At 42.1% G+C, this 15,588-nt stretch overlaps 1 protein-coding gene across 1 annotated transcript in view; it reads right to left on the reverse strand.

Moving 5' to 3' along the window:
• Positions 1-15,588, reverse strand: part of LOC117525028 (nck-associated protein 5-like) — a 159,039-nt gene that overhangs the window by 19,980 nt on the left and 123,471 nt on the right. Inside the window, exons 8-10 of the mRNA XM_034186850.1 lie at positions 10,629-13,516; positions 9,754-9,868; positions 6,619-6,694 (exon numbers count right to left, since the gene is read on the reverse strand). Of these exons, the coding sequence (XP_034042741.1) occupies positions 6,619-6,694; positions 9,754-9,868; positions 10,629-13,516 (3,079 nt within the window). The remainder of the gene's footprint in view (positions 1-6,618; positions 6,695-9,753; positions 9,869-10,628; positions 13,517-15,588) is intronic.

Consider the following 15,588-nt stretch of genomic DNA (forward strand, 5'->3'; position numbering starts at 1 on the left):
ATCTTTATATTTTAATGTTTAACCGCTATAACAGCTCCTGTGCAACAAAAATGAGCTTCATGCAGCCATGCTTTTTGGAGAAAGTGTGTGAGAATAAGACAGAAAAACAGTCATGTTTATCCTGCCATAAACAAGAAAAGAAAATAATTGTGTTGATCAGACGTAGAACACGGATATTATTGATTGTTGAGTTGTTAGGGGAAGGAGAGCTGCTGAGACACAGCTCTGCCTGGAACGTCAGTGCTGCAGAGGCACGGCATTGATTGCTTCATGCAAACCTTCAGCATGAACTGCGAGCATCGCGGCCTCAAATCCACTGTACGCGTTCACGGCCCAATCAATGCCCGCTTCATGTCGTCTCGACACTCTGCTGCATTCAAGTGGGTAAAATATTTTCATGGGGTGACTTCTGGTTTAAAACTTAATAGATAATGATTTTATAGTGGCTGTAGATAATACCATACTTTTCCTTACTGAAATGTGTCCAGTAGCTTGTTAGCATACGTCAGCTTGCATTTGCAAAATAAACAAAAATCAGTTGTCACTCAAAGTGATGAAATCCCTGGTTATGCTGCCTGGTGAAGCCCAGTGGCCAGAAACTGAACCAAAGATATTAATCTTTACAATACATGAATGAAGACAGCAAGAAATGAAGCGGTAAACAATGTTTCATCAAGACTTTAAATAAAACTGTCTTGAAGATAGATCAGCAAAAACTTTCTTAGGTTGTTTTCTTAACTAAAAAAAAATAAGCCCACTGCATGCAGAGCTCTCAGAAAAATTCACAAAAGGTCAGCAGAAAACCCTAAAATGAGGACAAAGGCACCGAGACTGAGAGTCAACCGTCCGAGCTCAAGGATACATCTTTTATGTCATTGTAAAAACAGCAGTAAAGAGTCTAAAAGCTCTTTGGAGAACACTGATGACCTCAGCGCCACAGTCAACTACTAAAACTGTGCAAATACCTTTTATTTGAGGCCATTCTTATCCTAAAGCATCAAACTGAAGACTTCTCTTCACGCTCCTTGAGATCTACTTTGTGCTATGTCTGAGGCAACAGCAATAAAAAGATCTGAGGGTAAAAGTAACTCACTCAGCAGCAGCTTGACGAGCACCTTTAGGTGGAGCACTGCTGAAATTTTAATGAGGCGATTAACCCTCGAGGGCAGCTGTCCATCTGTACCAAACACAGGTGAAAGTGTGAAACTGCATCACGGTTTGTCACCAAAACTTGACTTGTATGTTGATCAGAGCTTCATCTGTTGCCATCTTTAAGTCTTAAAGTGACAATAGTGAAGTTTGAATGAAATAAAGTTCCTGTTTAGTGATTCTGGCAGCCATCTGAATACTGCCAGTCCTCAAAAAACACCCGTGGTGGGGGCGGAGTCATCTATGGCCGTTGGCCTGGTTTACGTCTCACCTACTGTCCTCGGGCCATCGTTGGACAAAATGTCGAACCAGCATACGAGCTTTCAGTGCAGAGATTATAACGTCCGCTAACAACGTAATAAAATCATCGGCATGTATTTATTTATCTGTCTGTCTGTTAGCAAGATTACTTCAAAACTACTGCAAACTTGTGCCATGGAAGACTCCATTAAATTTTGGAAGTGATCCGGATTCTGGATCAAGATTTCCCTTCATATAGGCTTTGAAGGATTATTTCAAAGCTACTTTATGGATTCTTACTAAATTTGCACTGCAGACAGATATTAGGGCACGAAAGACTCTACTGAATTTTGGAGGTGATCTGGATCCGGATTGGCAGGCATCAGAAATCTCTGATTGCTTTTGTTCCCATTGCCAATTTCTGTCTCCAATTAACATCTGGATTCCACATATGAGGTCATCAGGTCCATTGGCCACAACAGCAGTCTGCAGTTGTATCAGTTATAATCAGATCACTGCTGTTTACAAGCACCATTGAAAGCAGCACCATGTTCTCACACTGTGCATATGGACAAATGTCTGTGGTAGAACATGTTAAAGATAAAATGTATCTGATAACATCTGAAAATAAGTTCTTGAGAAGAGCACAACATGCCTTTCGTGGGATTATGGATGTATATAATATTTTCAGAGGAGATTTAAAGAGGTCAGTGAATTTATTACCACCCTTGAAAAATGTCAGCTACCTATTTTATAAACACGATCTAATCTAGAGCTCGTGGATCCCCACAAGCAACAAACTTGTTGTATATTAATTTCTTAAATTGTACCCTGGCATCATCAAAATAACTCAGCTGCACAGTCCACATTCAAGGGGAACATTATTTATTACAAGATGGACTGACAAAATAATAATGACATCTGTACAAACAGGAGACACATGGTGTGTAACGTCCAGTACTGGGATGCAACACATACTCCATACAGCCTCCTATGAGATCTAAAGGCACTGGTGCAAGGTGCCACCATGTATCCCACTAGCCCCGTGTGCCCAGTTGGGCTAACCTGCCCTGGCTCCTGGTGCACAGTTACTGCACATGATCACTGCCTGTTCAACGCCAGTGTACCTGCTCTGCCAGGGAACACACACAAAAAAACTCTGCATTCTATTTTAATTTTAGCTTGTAATTGCAACCTGGCATCAAAGTGACTGCGCAGCCAAATCCATATTCAAGCAAAAATGAATTATTCCAAGGTGCAGTAATGAAATACAAACCAAGCCATGTGTATAATTCACGTTAAAGATACAGATCAGCACCTATCTGCACAGATTACAGTCTGATTATTCACTTATGGGAATCACAATGGATCAAAATTTGACATATTTTCAAAACCTTCATGACAGATGGTCTTCTAGTCACTATAGTAACCAATCAGGTGCCAGAAATCGGCAATAGGAGATTTGTTTTTGTTCTACTTCAGGAACACAGACAGCAACCAGTTGCTCACAATGTTCTAACCGTAACCAGGCAGTGGCAGCTGCTTCAACTGAGTTACAGGTTCAGCAGAACACAGCAACTTGTCTTTTTTTTTTTTTTTTTTTTTTTTTTTTTTTGGAGCTGATAGATGATCTACTTGGAAAAAACAGAAAATAATCATTTTTATTCAGATGTGAGAACTTGGTGTTAGAACTTTAAAATGAATTTTTATTGGATATTTGTCATTAGATTCTGTGTGAAACATTTAACCCGGTTTAAGAAAAATTCAATTTCTGTCATCATCTAGAGAGAAAGAGAGAAAATTGGTTTTATGTTATTGTGAGCCCCAAAAACATTATGTGAGCTACTGTCCGAGCTCCTGGGTATTAACAAGATGGATAAAACTAGACCTGAATATCAACCAAGTGAAGTAAATTATGTCCAAGAACTGCAGCCTGATCCTTCCTCCACATGAGGTTCATAATCTGTGCTTAGTGACACGTTTGGCTTTTGAAAGTACAAGTACAGAAAGTCAGCTTCTACTCCTGAGATAGGTGAAGATTTTTGCTTTCCACATTGTCCACATGGTACTCAAACTATAATAAACATACACAGTGAAGCTTGTCAGTCGTTCAGGTAGTGGATAGCAAGATATTTAGATGAAGTGAACTTTTTCTTTCATCTACAAGATGTATAACCACTCGTCCAGGTGAATTCTTCTAGTCGAGGAGGCTAGTCACACTAATGTCACCTTCCATTTACTTTGGAAGTCGTACATTGCGATTCGATTGGAAATTATGTCACACCAAAGGTAAATGCGTTCCAGTTTCAACACAACACCACGAGTCAGAAAACAAAAGTGGACACCTCCAACACTTTGGAGTATAGTATAGTGTAGTGAGTCCCTTTGACTGCTTCCTTGTTTTTACTCAGTTTTATGCCAGATGCACTTCCTGATACAACTTCACATTACATGTAGAAATGTGGTGGGGATGGGGTTTGAACCAGGACCCTCCCGCACTGAAACCAAGTGCACTAACCACTTGTCCACCAACAAGACCTCATGGAAGAACCAACAAGACCTCATGGAAGAACCAACAAGACCTCATGGAAGAGGACAGATGGTGCAGAAGTTATATTAGGGTATTAATTTACTACTTGGTTTGTAGCATGGTTTAGCCAGTCATTCCTAGCGATGTTTAAACTAATATTGGTATCACCAGATGATAAACAACACAGAATGTGGTATTTGACATAAAAATACTGGGGGAGCAACATGTCCAGAGACAGCGGCACAGCACTGCTGTGTGCATGACTAGTTTTTAAATTGGATATATAATCAGAGAGAAGTACAAAAAATATAGTAAAAACTGTTGTATGGCTGGGGGGGCCTGGCTGCCTTTTGTTTCTGTCTTCTGTGCTGTCTTTTGTTTTTCCTTCCAGGTGGTACGCGTTTAGGACTGAGTGGCTGTGTGGCTGAGTTTTCAGGACCTCACCCTGATCACCTGAGGCTGATCAAGTGCAGCTCGTCAGGACTCACAGCTGTGGTGCATCTACACGGATTGGAGCATGGTGGCATTTAAGTCTGGAGTACACAGTGTGTATTTGCCAGAGACTCGACCTTGTGACCAGACGGGTGAGATCGTCATCTCGAGAGCCATCTCATCATCAGTGGATGCAGAGAACGTCCAGGTTTGATGCATGGTCTGTGAAAGAGGAGGGGGTGAGGTCTCACGCTCGTCAGCACACTTCCTGAGGTACGTTAGGTTTTGTGACTAACATTAGTACAGTCAGTAAATGTGGTGTCCCTCACACCTTATTATATTGAGCTGTTATGTTAGTCGTTTAATCAGCTTCCACTGCAGTTGAGTTATGTGAACTGGGTGTTCCATTCCTGCAGGACTTGAGATGGAGCACACCATAATTCCTTGCTGAAGCTAACCTGGTAACCGTCTTCCCCGTTTCTTTCTGTTGTCTTCTTTTATTCACACGAATCATTTTTGACGTCCTTAACAGGCACTTTTTGAAAACGCTTCCAGAGTGTGAAAATTTGAAGATGCTGCAGACTTAGGTGTTTGTGCACAGGGGAGGTGGGAGTTTTGATAAACAGTGCAATAACACTGACCTCCAGTGGGGGCAGTAGCACAATGTAGAAACTCTGAAGTCAACAAGAAGACGACTCAGTCAGACAGCCACAGTGATCAGTGGTGCTGTGTTTTTATTTGACCGTGTTTAGAGTTCAACAGCAGTTTGTACAACTTACATGAAGCGTTTTTACAGGCAGCCTACGGCCCGCTGAGCGCAGGCCTCGGCCACGTGAGCGCCATTAAACCTACACAGAATGGACACGTGGTATTGCTCCCTGCTAGAATAGAATAAGCTGCTTGAAGGGCAGATCACACGGAAGCATCACAGAGCAACATATTTAAAGTTGTTTTTTTCCCAAAGAAATCATGACTCCAGGCTGTAAACAGAAAGCCAGCTTCCACAGAGACCCTGGCCTACGGATCATTATCACAGAAGGTTACCCTCCATGTCCAACAGCAATGAAATATCAAATGTCTCAGTAAGCAGTGCTGCAGCGTGAGACGTGTAGCCGGAGGACCAGACTGCGGCTGCTGCACCAAAACAGCTAAAACACATTCAGAGTGGAAATGAATGATTCATCCTGACTGGTTGAGTCTGTGCATGACAATTTTCACGACATGCATACTTCACGAATGGTCATGTCTGTGTAGTGTGTGTGTGTGTGTGTGTGTGTGTGTGTGTGTGTGTGTGTGTGTGTGTGTGTCCTACATTGGCCCAGAGAGGCCACAATACTTCCAGATAAAGATAACATGAGCAAATGTAAGAATCACAAATATAACTCCCCCCCCACCTGCATCACTTCTACGAGTACATCAGGCAAACTGAGAAAACACTTGCAACTACAGAGAAGATAAATATAACCTACAGAACAATTTAAGATAACGTGTCTGCTGCAAAATCACACAAGAGACACACTGCAAACAGCCACACCACAGCAGGAGCATCAACATACACAGAGACAGAAACGGAGGTTTCTATGTATTCTGACACTATTATGGTTGGTCAGTCTATTCACTTTACTGATTAGTTTAAGTAGCTATATTTTCATGTTTTATTCATTTATTTGTGATGCACTGAGCAGTATGTCACTGAAGGTCCTCTGGGCAAAAGCCTCTTTTTTTTGCTGCTAGTACTTATTATATTATATTCGTGTTCTGTATGATTGCAAGCAATTTGTCAATTTACAAGATGTTTGTGGATGCCACTATCTGTTCTTGAAATGATGCAGGTGTTTTCTTTTTTTGTGTTTCTGCATTTGTTTGTTTTGTCTTAATTTGGAGGTGTTGTGGCCTCTCTCAGCTGCCGTAGTATTCCCATGAATGAGCTCGTGTTTGCTCTTATTACTATCACCCCAAAAATAGAATAAATGCTGAAAGATAGCAAAAAAAAAAAAAAAAAAATCCACAAATGAGTTAAAGACATAAAACACAAAAATGGAGATAAATGCTCACATTGACAAAATGTGGCATTAATTTGGCGGCGTGGTTGTTGAATTACGATTTGAGCATATTCATCATGTTTAAGACTTACACATTTGTCAAAGTCGGTCTTCACTTCTGTCTGCAAACTGTAAAATGGTAAGAACTGATAAAACTAAGAGGCTTATTTAATGAGGATTTTAAAAACGTGTGACTGAGAACTTCACAGTCAAACACAGTCTGACCTGTGACAGCATCCAGGCCGCCTCCGCCGCTCTTCACTGCAGATCCATTTTCACTGTCACCTCGTCTGTTCATCATCTGCATGGATGACATTCAGAAATACAAAAAAAAAAAAGATGTGTGTGGTTTTGTAAAGACACTGATGTCACAGCATGTTTGGCGACTAATACATTAATATGAATCACATTTATTTGACAGTGAACACTTGATGGCAGCAGCATCACGATGTGCTCAGTGGTGCCGAATACACTCACCTGCAAAGTGAAAATACGAGGCAACTGACAAAGACGCTCATGATTTATTGATTAATTAAACTTTTTTCTCCTAACAGTTTGTCTCAGAGAACTTATTAGAGTATCGGCTTATAAATCAGCGCTCAGTGTTTGGGTTGGTTGACATAATTTCCAGCTTGGTGACATTACATGGTGCAGGTGTCCTTTTATATTAACCTTGAGAACAGACTGAAGAAGTATCATGAAGAATAGCCCGTCTAGACGGTCTGATGCTGCTGTCGGTGTTCACAGACAGTAGACAATCTCTAATTGTCCAATAAAGAGATGCCGCTTTGAACTGAAAGCACACAGAGATTTATTAATAATCCATTTTTCTTTGTGTTGTGCTGCAAGTCTGCAATGGGATCAGCAAACATGCGCAAATAAGAAAGAAATATGAAAGTAATAATTTCATATTTAAAGGATAATTTTTCTTAGTTTTGAATGTTCTCAAAGAAGTCTCCAAATGTTCCAGAACAGTGTTTCCAGGTAGCTATCATTAAATTGTACCACAGCTGAAATGTTCTGGCACCATCTCCAGTCAAACGTTCTATCCATTCTGTAATTCTGTTCTGACTTTTCTGTTTTACTGCATGTGTCATCTCGTGTATCATGTTCCTCCAGCAGAACAAGTGGAAATTTACTTAAAATCTCTTGAAGCAGGTTTACAAATTATGAATTATGATGCTGCCACCACCATGCTTCACTGTAGAAATGGTGCCTGGTTTCAACCTGGCATTCACGCCAAAGAGTTCAATCTTTGTCTCATCAGACCAGAGAATTTTGTTTCTCATGGTTACAGATGATGGAGGCCACTGTGCTCACTGGGACCTTCACAGCAGCAGAAATGTTTCTGTGTCCATCCCCAGATTTTTGCCTCCAGATAATCCTGTCTTGGAGGTCTACAGACAATTCCTTTGACTTCATGCTTGGTTTGTGCTCTGACTGTCAACTGTGGGACAATATATGTAGACAGGTGTGTGTCTTTCCAAATCATGTCCAATCAACTGAATTTACCCCAGGTGGATTCCAATTAAGCTGCAGAAACATCTCAAGGGTGATCAGTGGAAACAGGAGGCACCTGAGTTCAATTTTGAGCTTCATGGCAAAGACTGTGAATACTTATGTACATGTGATATCTATGTTTTGTGTTCATTACACTGAGATTTGGGGCCCCTTCACACATGGTGCGAAGTTTGGTCAAAGTGTGCATGAAGCAGGAATCATGTGTAAAACGTGTAAAATCGTCCCTGCCTCAAACGCTTCGTACACCTGTTGCTACAACCTTTTGCGCACACCAGTGCCTGCAAGACAAAGTGTGCGCTGTGAGAGCCCATCGATCCCTCTCACGGCAGGTGTCAGCCAAATTCCAGCTGACACACACGAACATCTAACACCACTCGTTTGGCACTTAGAAAATGTGTGGCCATTCACACTATTAAAATGACAGCAGTCTGCAGATGATCACTGTCGTGCTGGCAGTGAAAGTTCCCCATGAGTGTGGCTTTGGCGTGTGCCCTGAACTGACAGGAGGTGTGGCCGCCAACAGAAGCGGCTGTGGAGATCTGTCGATCTGGACATCCCAGCTGGACAACATGTACCGTGTTTGGACAGACATGGACTAACAACTGCTCATTGTAACCTGCGTGTGTCTGTTTGCTGTCATCACATGGACATAAATAAAAACATATCGCTGTGGTGATATAAGCTGTGGCCTGCAGTGAGCGTGCGCGCACTCCCTCGCTGCAGCCCACTGACAGGCTGCCCCCAGGCTGAAACAGACCGTCAGATCAGAACACCCAGCGGGCGATCTGACTTTCACGTCACCCACGTGAGCTCTGTTCCATATGACGCGGTGTTAGTTCTGGTGCGCCATCCACAAGAAACGCGTGTTGGGCAGGACACGCGCGGGCTGGCTGGACACACGCCAGCAGATGTGGACATGAGAACAGCAAACTGCTTCTCATTCATGTCATTTCATGACTATATGTCTGTGACCATGGGTCATCTACAGAGGAACAGATGGATCATATTTGTCTTGCCCCCTTGATAAGAGGAATTCAATATAAAATGCTGTGTTTTTTATGGTGTATGGTTTTATTTTTTTAAACACGTCCATCTCTTTGTTGATTTCACACTGTTTACAGGCCAGTGACGGTAGCTCAGTGGTAAAGTTTTGGGCTGGCAATCAGTAACGTGCAGGTATGAATCTCGTGGATGGCATGTTTTTTTTGTTTTTTTAATCCACGTCAGCAGCGCGATGTGGTAACAGCTGGTTTTTAAGTTTCATTTCAGGGGTGGGCAACTTGTTCCAGAAAGGGCCAAGAGGATGCAGGTTTTCTTTGCAGTCACTGACTCCACCAGATATTGATCAGTGAAATCACCTGGTGGAGTCAGTGGCTGCAAAGAAAACTTGCACCCTCTTGGCCCTTTCTGGAACAAGTTGCCCACCCCTGTTTTATTTAATCCACATCAGTGGCGCGATGTGGTTCCACAGGTACCAGCTGGTTTTTATTTTTTATTTATTCCACATCAGTGGCGTGATGTGGTGCACGATGCACTGTGTTCCTGCTCGAAAGAGACTGTCACGTGCAAGAACCCTTGCACCAGGATCGTGCACGCCTGCCCATCAGCATGATGTTTGCTGGTGTGCTAATTCGAAGTTTTTCACGCTGTTTCGCTGTATTCGACCAAACTTCACACTATTTCTGAAGGAGCCCTTACAGATGTTCTGTGAAGTGCATGCTATTACAATGCATCTCATGTTTAGGGGTTGAAGTACATCCTTCTAAAAAATTAAACAAAAAGCTGAAAACATGCGTCTAAAATAAGAAAGTGGTTGTATTAAGTGATGATTTCATTTACCATTGGGTCAGCTACGATGTCAGCATGTCCTTGTATTTCATTCAGGGACATTCCTGGACACGGTATTGAGATACACGCTCGCACTGCGTCATGAGACTCTCTTCTCCCTGCAGAACTGAATGAACACAATTTGTTGTGAGACCCCCTGATAGTGACTCCACGTGCCCTCGGCACGTCAGCTGATGTATTACCACATATCTTCCAATATCTAAATCAGTTCAAATTTATTCATATATATAGCGCCAATTCGCGATGAAATTGCCTCAAGGCGCTTCACACAGCATAATAAAAACAGAGAAAACTGAATTTAAATTTTAAAAACGCAATAAAAACACAAAACCATAAAAGAACACAAGAATAAAAACACATCGTAACACAATAAAACTAATGATAAAACAAGGAAAACAAATTAGTCTAAACGTGATTGAAAAGTCTCCACAGTATCCGACTGTCGTATGTCGGGAGATCATACTCCACAGAGCTGGGCCACGGTAAGAGAAAGCTCTGTGATCGGCACACCGCTCTCCAAAGCTTTATTCTGTACAAACTGTGATCTCAGTTCATCTCAGACTATGAGGAATGATAAAATGATCAGCAGTGATCAGTAAAAATTGTCCAGGATATCTGGTAAATTTGGTATAAACACTAATCTGACACAGGCATTGTTTTAAAGTATCAGAGTCAACACTGAATATTACCGATAGCTCAGATATGAAACATTTCCAAAAGTACATTGTGCATTAAGTAAATATGAAATTAAATAATATACTACAACAGGTGACTTTTATCCAAAGTTGATATGACTCAGAGAAAAACCTAAACTGACATTTAGTCATAGCTGTGTGATGTTGAGCTGAGCAGTACTTTAAACGTACCTTTCCTTTCCATCGTTTTTTTTTCTGTCTCTCTTTTTGTCCGACTTTGCCTGTTTCCCTCCAAGAAGTGATGTTATTTTTTGTTCTTTCTTCTCCTCTTTTACTTTCGGTGGTTCAGTCTTTTTGCCACTTGGACCAGGAAGCTTACTCTTACGAAAACCAAACCAACTTGCCAAAGTTGTGCTGGATTTTTGTTTCACTTCACTGATTCTCTCCTGTTCCTGAGACTTGTGCAAATTCTCCTCGATGCCGAGCATCACTTTTTCTTCTATTGTGGTGATCGTGCTTTGTCTCTCTGGTTCTTCAGAGACTGGCTCTCCAAAGGCGCTTGAAAACTGTTGCTCGATCTGGAGGCGCCTCGCCTGCTCTCGCTGGTGTTTAAGACTTTGAAGTCTTTCGCTGGAAGACCCCAGATGCGGGGGTACCGTCAGGCCCTCTTCAATTAAGAAGTTATTCAAAAGCGATCGATTCATTGGACAGTGATAGCTACTGGAGCAACTCATGCTTCCTGGAAGAACATCACCAAGAGAGTTCAAAGAACTTCCTGAGTGTGTTTTGTTTTGCGTATGGACCTTTCCAGATCGGTTGAAACTTGGTCTGTCCATGTAACGTGCACCAAAGCTCTGGCTTCGAGCTTTGGCCCCATTCATGCCCATTACTGGCCTGAAGGGAGGCCTAGTTGAGACAGAAACGGACCTTTTAAAAAGCCATCCTTCTTCATCAAATCCCCAATCTAACATTACCCCACTGTCTGGTGCAGCAGGCTGGACTGAGGGCTGAGAATCCAGTGAGTTACAGCGGGTCTCGATCCTTCGCCGAACTTTGTCTTGCACACCACCTCCATGTATCATCTGGGGTTCACATGTATAATTCTCAAATGTTTTTACACCTTGTGTAGTAGTGGCTGTATCATGTACGTCATGCTTTCCGAGAACTAAGAAGGTATGGGTTCCCTGCCTGATGATTGCATCATATGAGTTAGCATTTGATGGGAATGCTGTGTTTATAGCTCTTGAGGTGGAATTCTGGGGATTACTTGCATTCCCAGGGTAGTAAACATTAGAATATGCCTGAGGCAGGACTTCAGAAAGTTTTGGCTCACTAATGCTCTGTTGGGATCTTTGTAAGATGCTCTGATTTGGCAGTATGGAAGGGGTTCTGCTTTTGTCCGTGCCGGAGACAGTTCTGTTGATTGATAACTGGACTGAATCAGAAGTTCGTGATTCTTGAAATGAGATGGAGGTTGTCGGTGGGACCCTGGAAAACTGGCTGTGGTACACCTTGGTAGGGACATTTGTTTGTACCTTATTAACTTCAGCATCATTTTTTGGGTTTGTATGATGACTGTCTTTTGTTGTGTTACAGTGCTGAGACTGAAACTGTAGACCTGGTGGTGGAAGCTGGTTCAACTGAGGTTGGTCGTTGCTGCTGGAAGGTAAGGAGTCACAACCAGGTTTAATCAGAAGGGAAGGGTTTCGAGCTGGTGGTAGGGGTTGTGGTGGTAGTGGTGAAGATCTCAATCCTGAAAAGGAACCATCAATATGCTGCTCTTGGTGCTGCTGCTTGCGTGACGAAGAAGGTGAATTGTTGTAAATGATTTCTTCTTCAGAGTCATTGCTTGAGGAATAGGTAATCAGTGATAAATGTGGTTTTGTCTGGCTTTTTGAAAATCCACTCACTCCAGGAGGCTGAAACACCTTTGAACGTTTCACAGGTGAAACAAGTGGAGAACCATGCCGCACACTCTCAACACATCCTACATTTATTGGTTCAGCAATTTTCTCACTTTTCCCAACTTTAGAAATTGCTCCCTTGCTTGTACTGTGTGTTTTGTTCAGATTTGTAGTTTTACTGAGAACACTGGCTCCAGGAGGGCTCGGCTGGCCTTTGGCTCTCTGAACCACGGTGAGCTTTTGATGTAAAGGAGAATGGACAAGCTTCGGTTGTTCTGGTCCTCCATCTGCACTCTTGCTTCGCAGAATGAAGGCCTTTCTTGCTGAGTCACATGGCTGAGGTTTTGGTTTTCTGTGAGGAGATTCAGAGGAGATACAGGCTTTGCTTTCACTGCTAGTGTGACTACCCTGGTGTCGGCAGTGAGGAATGTCCATTGAGGAGCTGCGCTGTCGGGCTTCACCAACACATGTCAGACTTCTTGCTGCATTTTGAAATGATGATTCCATGTCACTTTGCTGGATTGTGAGTTGCCCTTGTTGGCTTTTGACAAGATCCAGCCTGGATTTACGATCATTGAATCTTTCTTGTTTCGCATTTTTGCCAGTTGCCTTCAAGCTTGACAGTTTGTGTTTTTCAAGTAAGTCTTTATTCTGTAACTCTTCCACATGTGTGAGGCTCTCTGTTGGGCTGACACCAGGTTTCAGTGATAGGCCATCCAAAAAGAACAAGTTGTCTGAGACAGGCGAAGGAAAATGACCAGAGGTTACCTCACGTTTTACGGGGTCTTCTTGATAACTGCTGTCAGTCGGACTTATGTCATCCCTCAAGATGATTACTTTCGTCACACAAAGAAGGTCTTTTGTTGGATGGTCACTGAAGTCCTTACTTGATAATTTAGAGGATTCATCATCTGCACCATCAGAGTCTAAGGTAGTGACCTCTGCCTCAAATGGTTTCCTTATCGGGGAGGCTTGTTCTGCTGTGAATCGCTGTTGGCCACACTTGAGGCCGAGTGAGTAGATGCCCTCATTGGAGCTCGTACAGTCCTTGCAGTGTGGCGCAGCTGGAAGTGAGGTTGTGTCTTTGGGGCTGAGATGTTTCACGCCTTTCAGAATGTGGCCTTCCTTCCATCCCAGGTCTGTCTGCTCAACGTTTGCTGAATTGTTGCCTGACACTGAACCTGTGCTCATCCTTTTCTCCCGGCTTGTAGCACACTGTATAAGACAAAAATTAATTTAACAATTATTGAACCGACCCCAGGCTGAATATTCATTCTGACAAAAAATTTTAATAAATCAAGAATAGAATAAAGACATTTATTTTGGAATAAGGACAACACGGTGGTTAAGTGGTACTAATCTCAATCATGAATAGATCATCAAAGTGCCAGCTTCTGGTTGACAGAGCTTTCAGTCAGCACTCTAAGACCAGGCAAACCAACCTGAGCATAGCCTGGAGTGATTACAAGAAAACCTATGAATCAGTACCCTTCACTCTATACAAAGACAACTAGACAAGTTCCTCAGGAACGCGATGTGGCTGTGATGCAAGTATCCCACATGTCAACAGGAGCCATGATGTACAATCAGAAAGCCTGCTGTAGTAATAAAATGGCCAAAGGAAGAGACAGATTCTCAAAACACATGAAGGGTTCAACTTGAGATCGAGCAAACTGAGATTATTCAGTCAGCAAGATGTGGGGTGGGGGAGTGTAATAAATCTCAAATCCATAATCCCAGATGATACAAGGAGCATCCAGGAGCAGTGTTGCCACAGTTACTTTGAAAAAGTAACTTAGTTACTTTACTGATTACTCAATTGTAAAAGTAACTTAGTTACTTTACTGATTACTCAATTGTAAAAGTAACTAAGTTAGATTACTAGTTACTTTTTTAGTTACTTTTCCCAGCTGCCGACAACAACCCTCTGCCACCTCAACATGACAATGATACCTGTTTTGCCAAAACTCACTTTACAGTCACCCTTGCTTGACTTCAATGAAAATAAATACTTGTTTTATAAAAAGTAAAATAAAGACGTCTTTCTTGACCTCATATTTAACTGTTGACAGCACTGTAACAGTAAAACTTGCAATTTCGAGCCTACATTGTTTATAAAGGTAACTATTAAATTCTAACATTTTTCTAACATTTAAATTCTCTCTAAACATTTTACTTGTCGAAATTATTATTATTTTAAGCAATATTAGTTGCAGTAAAAAACGGCTTCAAAATTGCACCTTTAATCTAGGGGTGTTGTGAGGGGGGCACATCCCTGCCCCACGCCCCCATTCCATCTGGATTCGCCCCTGCTTTGGCGTTTGAGCACAAAGAATGGATAACATTTATTTATGCAGAAAACATGACCAGATTTACAGGTAAGAAAGTTTTATTGCGTTTTCACATCATGTGGTCCTCAGAAAGAGAGTTTAGGTGTATTTGAGTGGAAAATAGTGTTAGTTGTTGACGCTTCGCGGAGGATCAGCTGTTTTTAACGACCAGATACAGAGCAGCTCAGCTCAGAATTCTAAATAAAGGAGGAAAAAAGTATAAAAATGTCTTTGTAAAGTTCAGTGCAGGTGTGCTGATCACCGCGCTTTAAGAGGTGAGGACGAGTCGAGCAGCTGCAAAAAACCGTGGATTAAAAGCTCACAGTTCGCTTAAAGTGGGCAGTTCAGTCGAACCCCGACCTCCTGCCCACAGACCAAGTTTAATGCTGCTATCGACCCACAATGAAAAATAATAGTAACGCACAGTGACATGGAGAAGTAACTTTAATCTGATTACTGATTTGGAAAGATTAACGCGTTAGATTACTCGTTACTAAAAAAAGTGTTACTAAGTAACGCGTTACCGGCATCACTGTCCAGGAGTACCGCAAGCATCCAGTATGCAGGAGTACTGGCAGGGTGCAAGCTGCAACATCTGTGCCAAATCTGGAAGTACCCACATCCAAGTGGGGAACACCATCAGTGATAGCTGAGAACAGCAGAACTGTGGGAATTCAAGTTCCAGACAGACAAACATGGACTGGCCATCCAACACACAAGGAATTTGATGTTGAATTTATATCACCCAAGTATATTTAATTGGGATTATATGTTTAATTTTTATTTGATTTTCGCCATTCTATATATATAAATTCACCTGTTGGAAAAGGCAAAGACAATCAAGCTCTGAGTGGGGCTTCCTGTCCAGGCTGAACAGTCGATTGCCGATGAGCACAGTATGATTTGAACAGTCCAACATCAGTGCATTTCTAGCTGTAAATACTACCACAACCTACT

Source organism: Thalassophryne amazonica, chromosome 14, assembly GCF_902500255.1.
Source record: "Thalassophryne amazonica chromosome 14, fThaAma1.1, whole genome shotgun sequence".
NCBI classification, from domain to species: Eukaryota; Metazoa; Chordata; class Actinopteri; order Batrachoidiformes; family Batrachoididae; genus Thalassophryne; species Thalassophryne amazonica.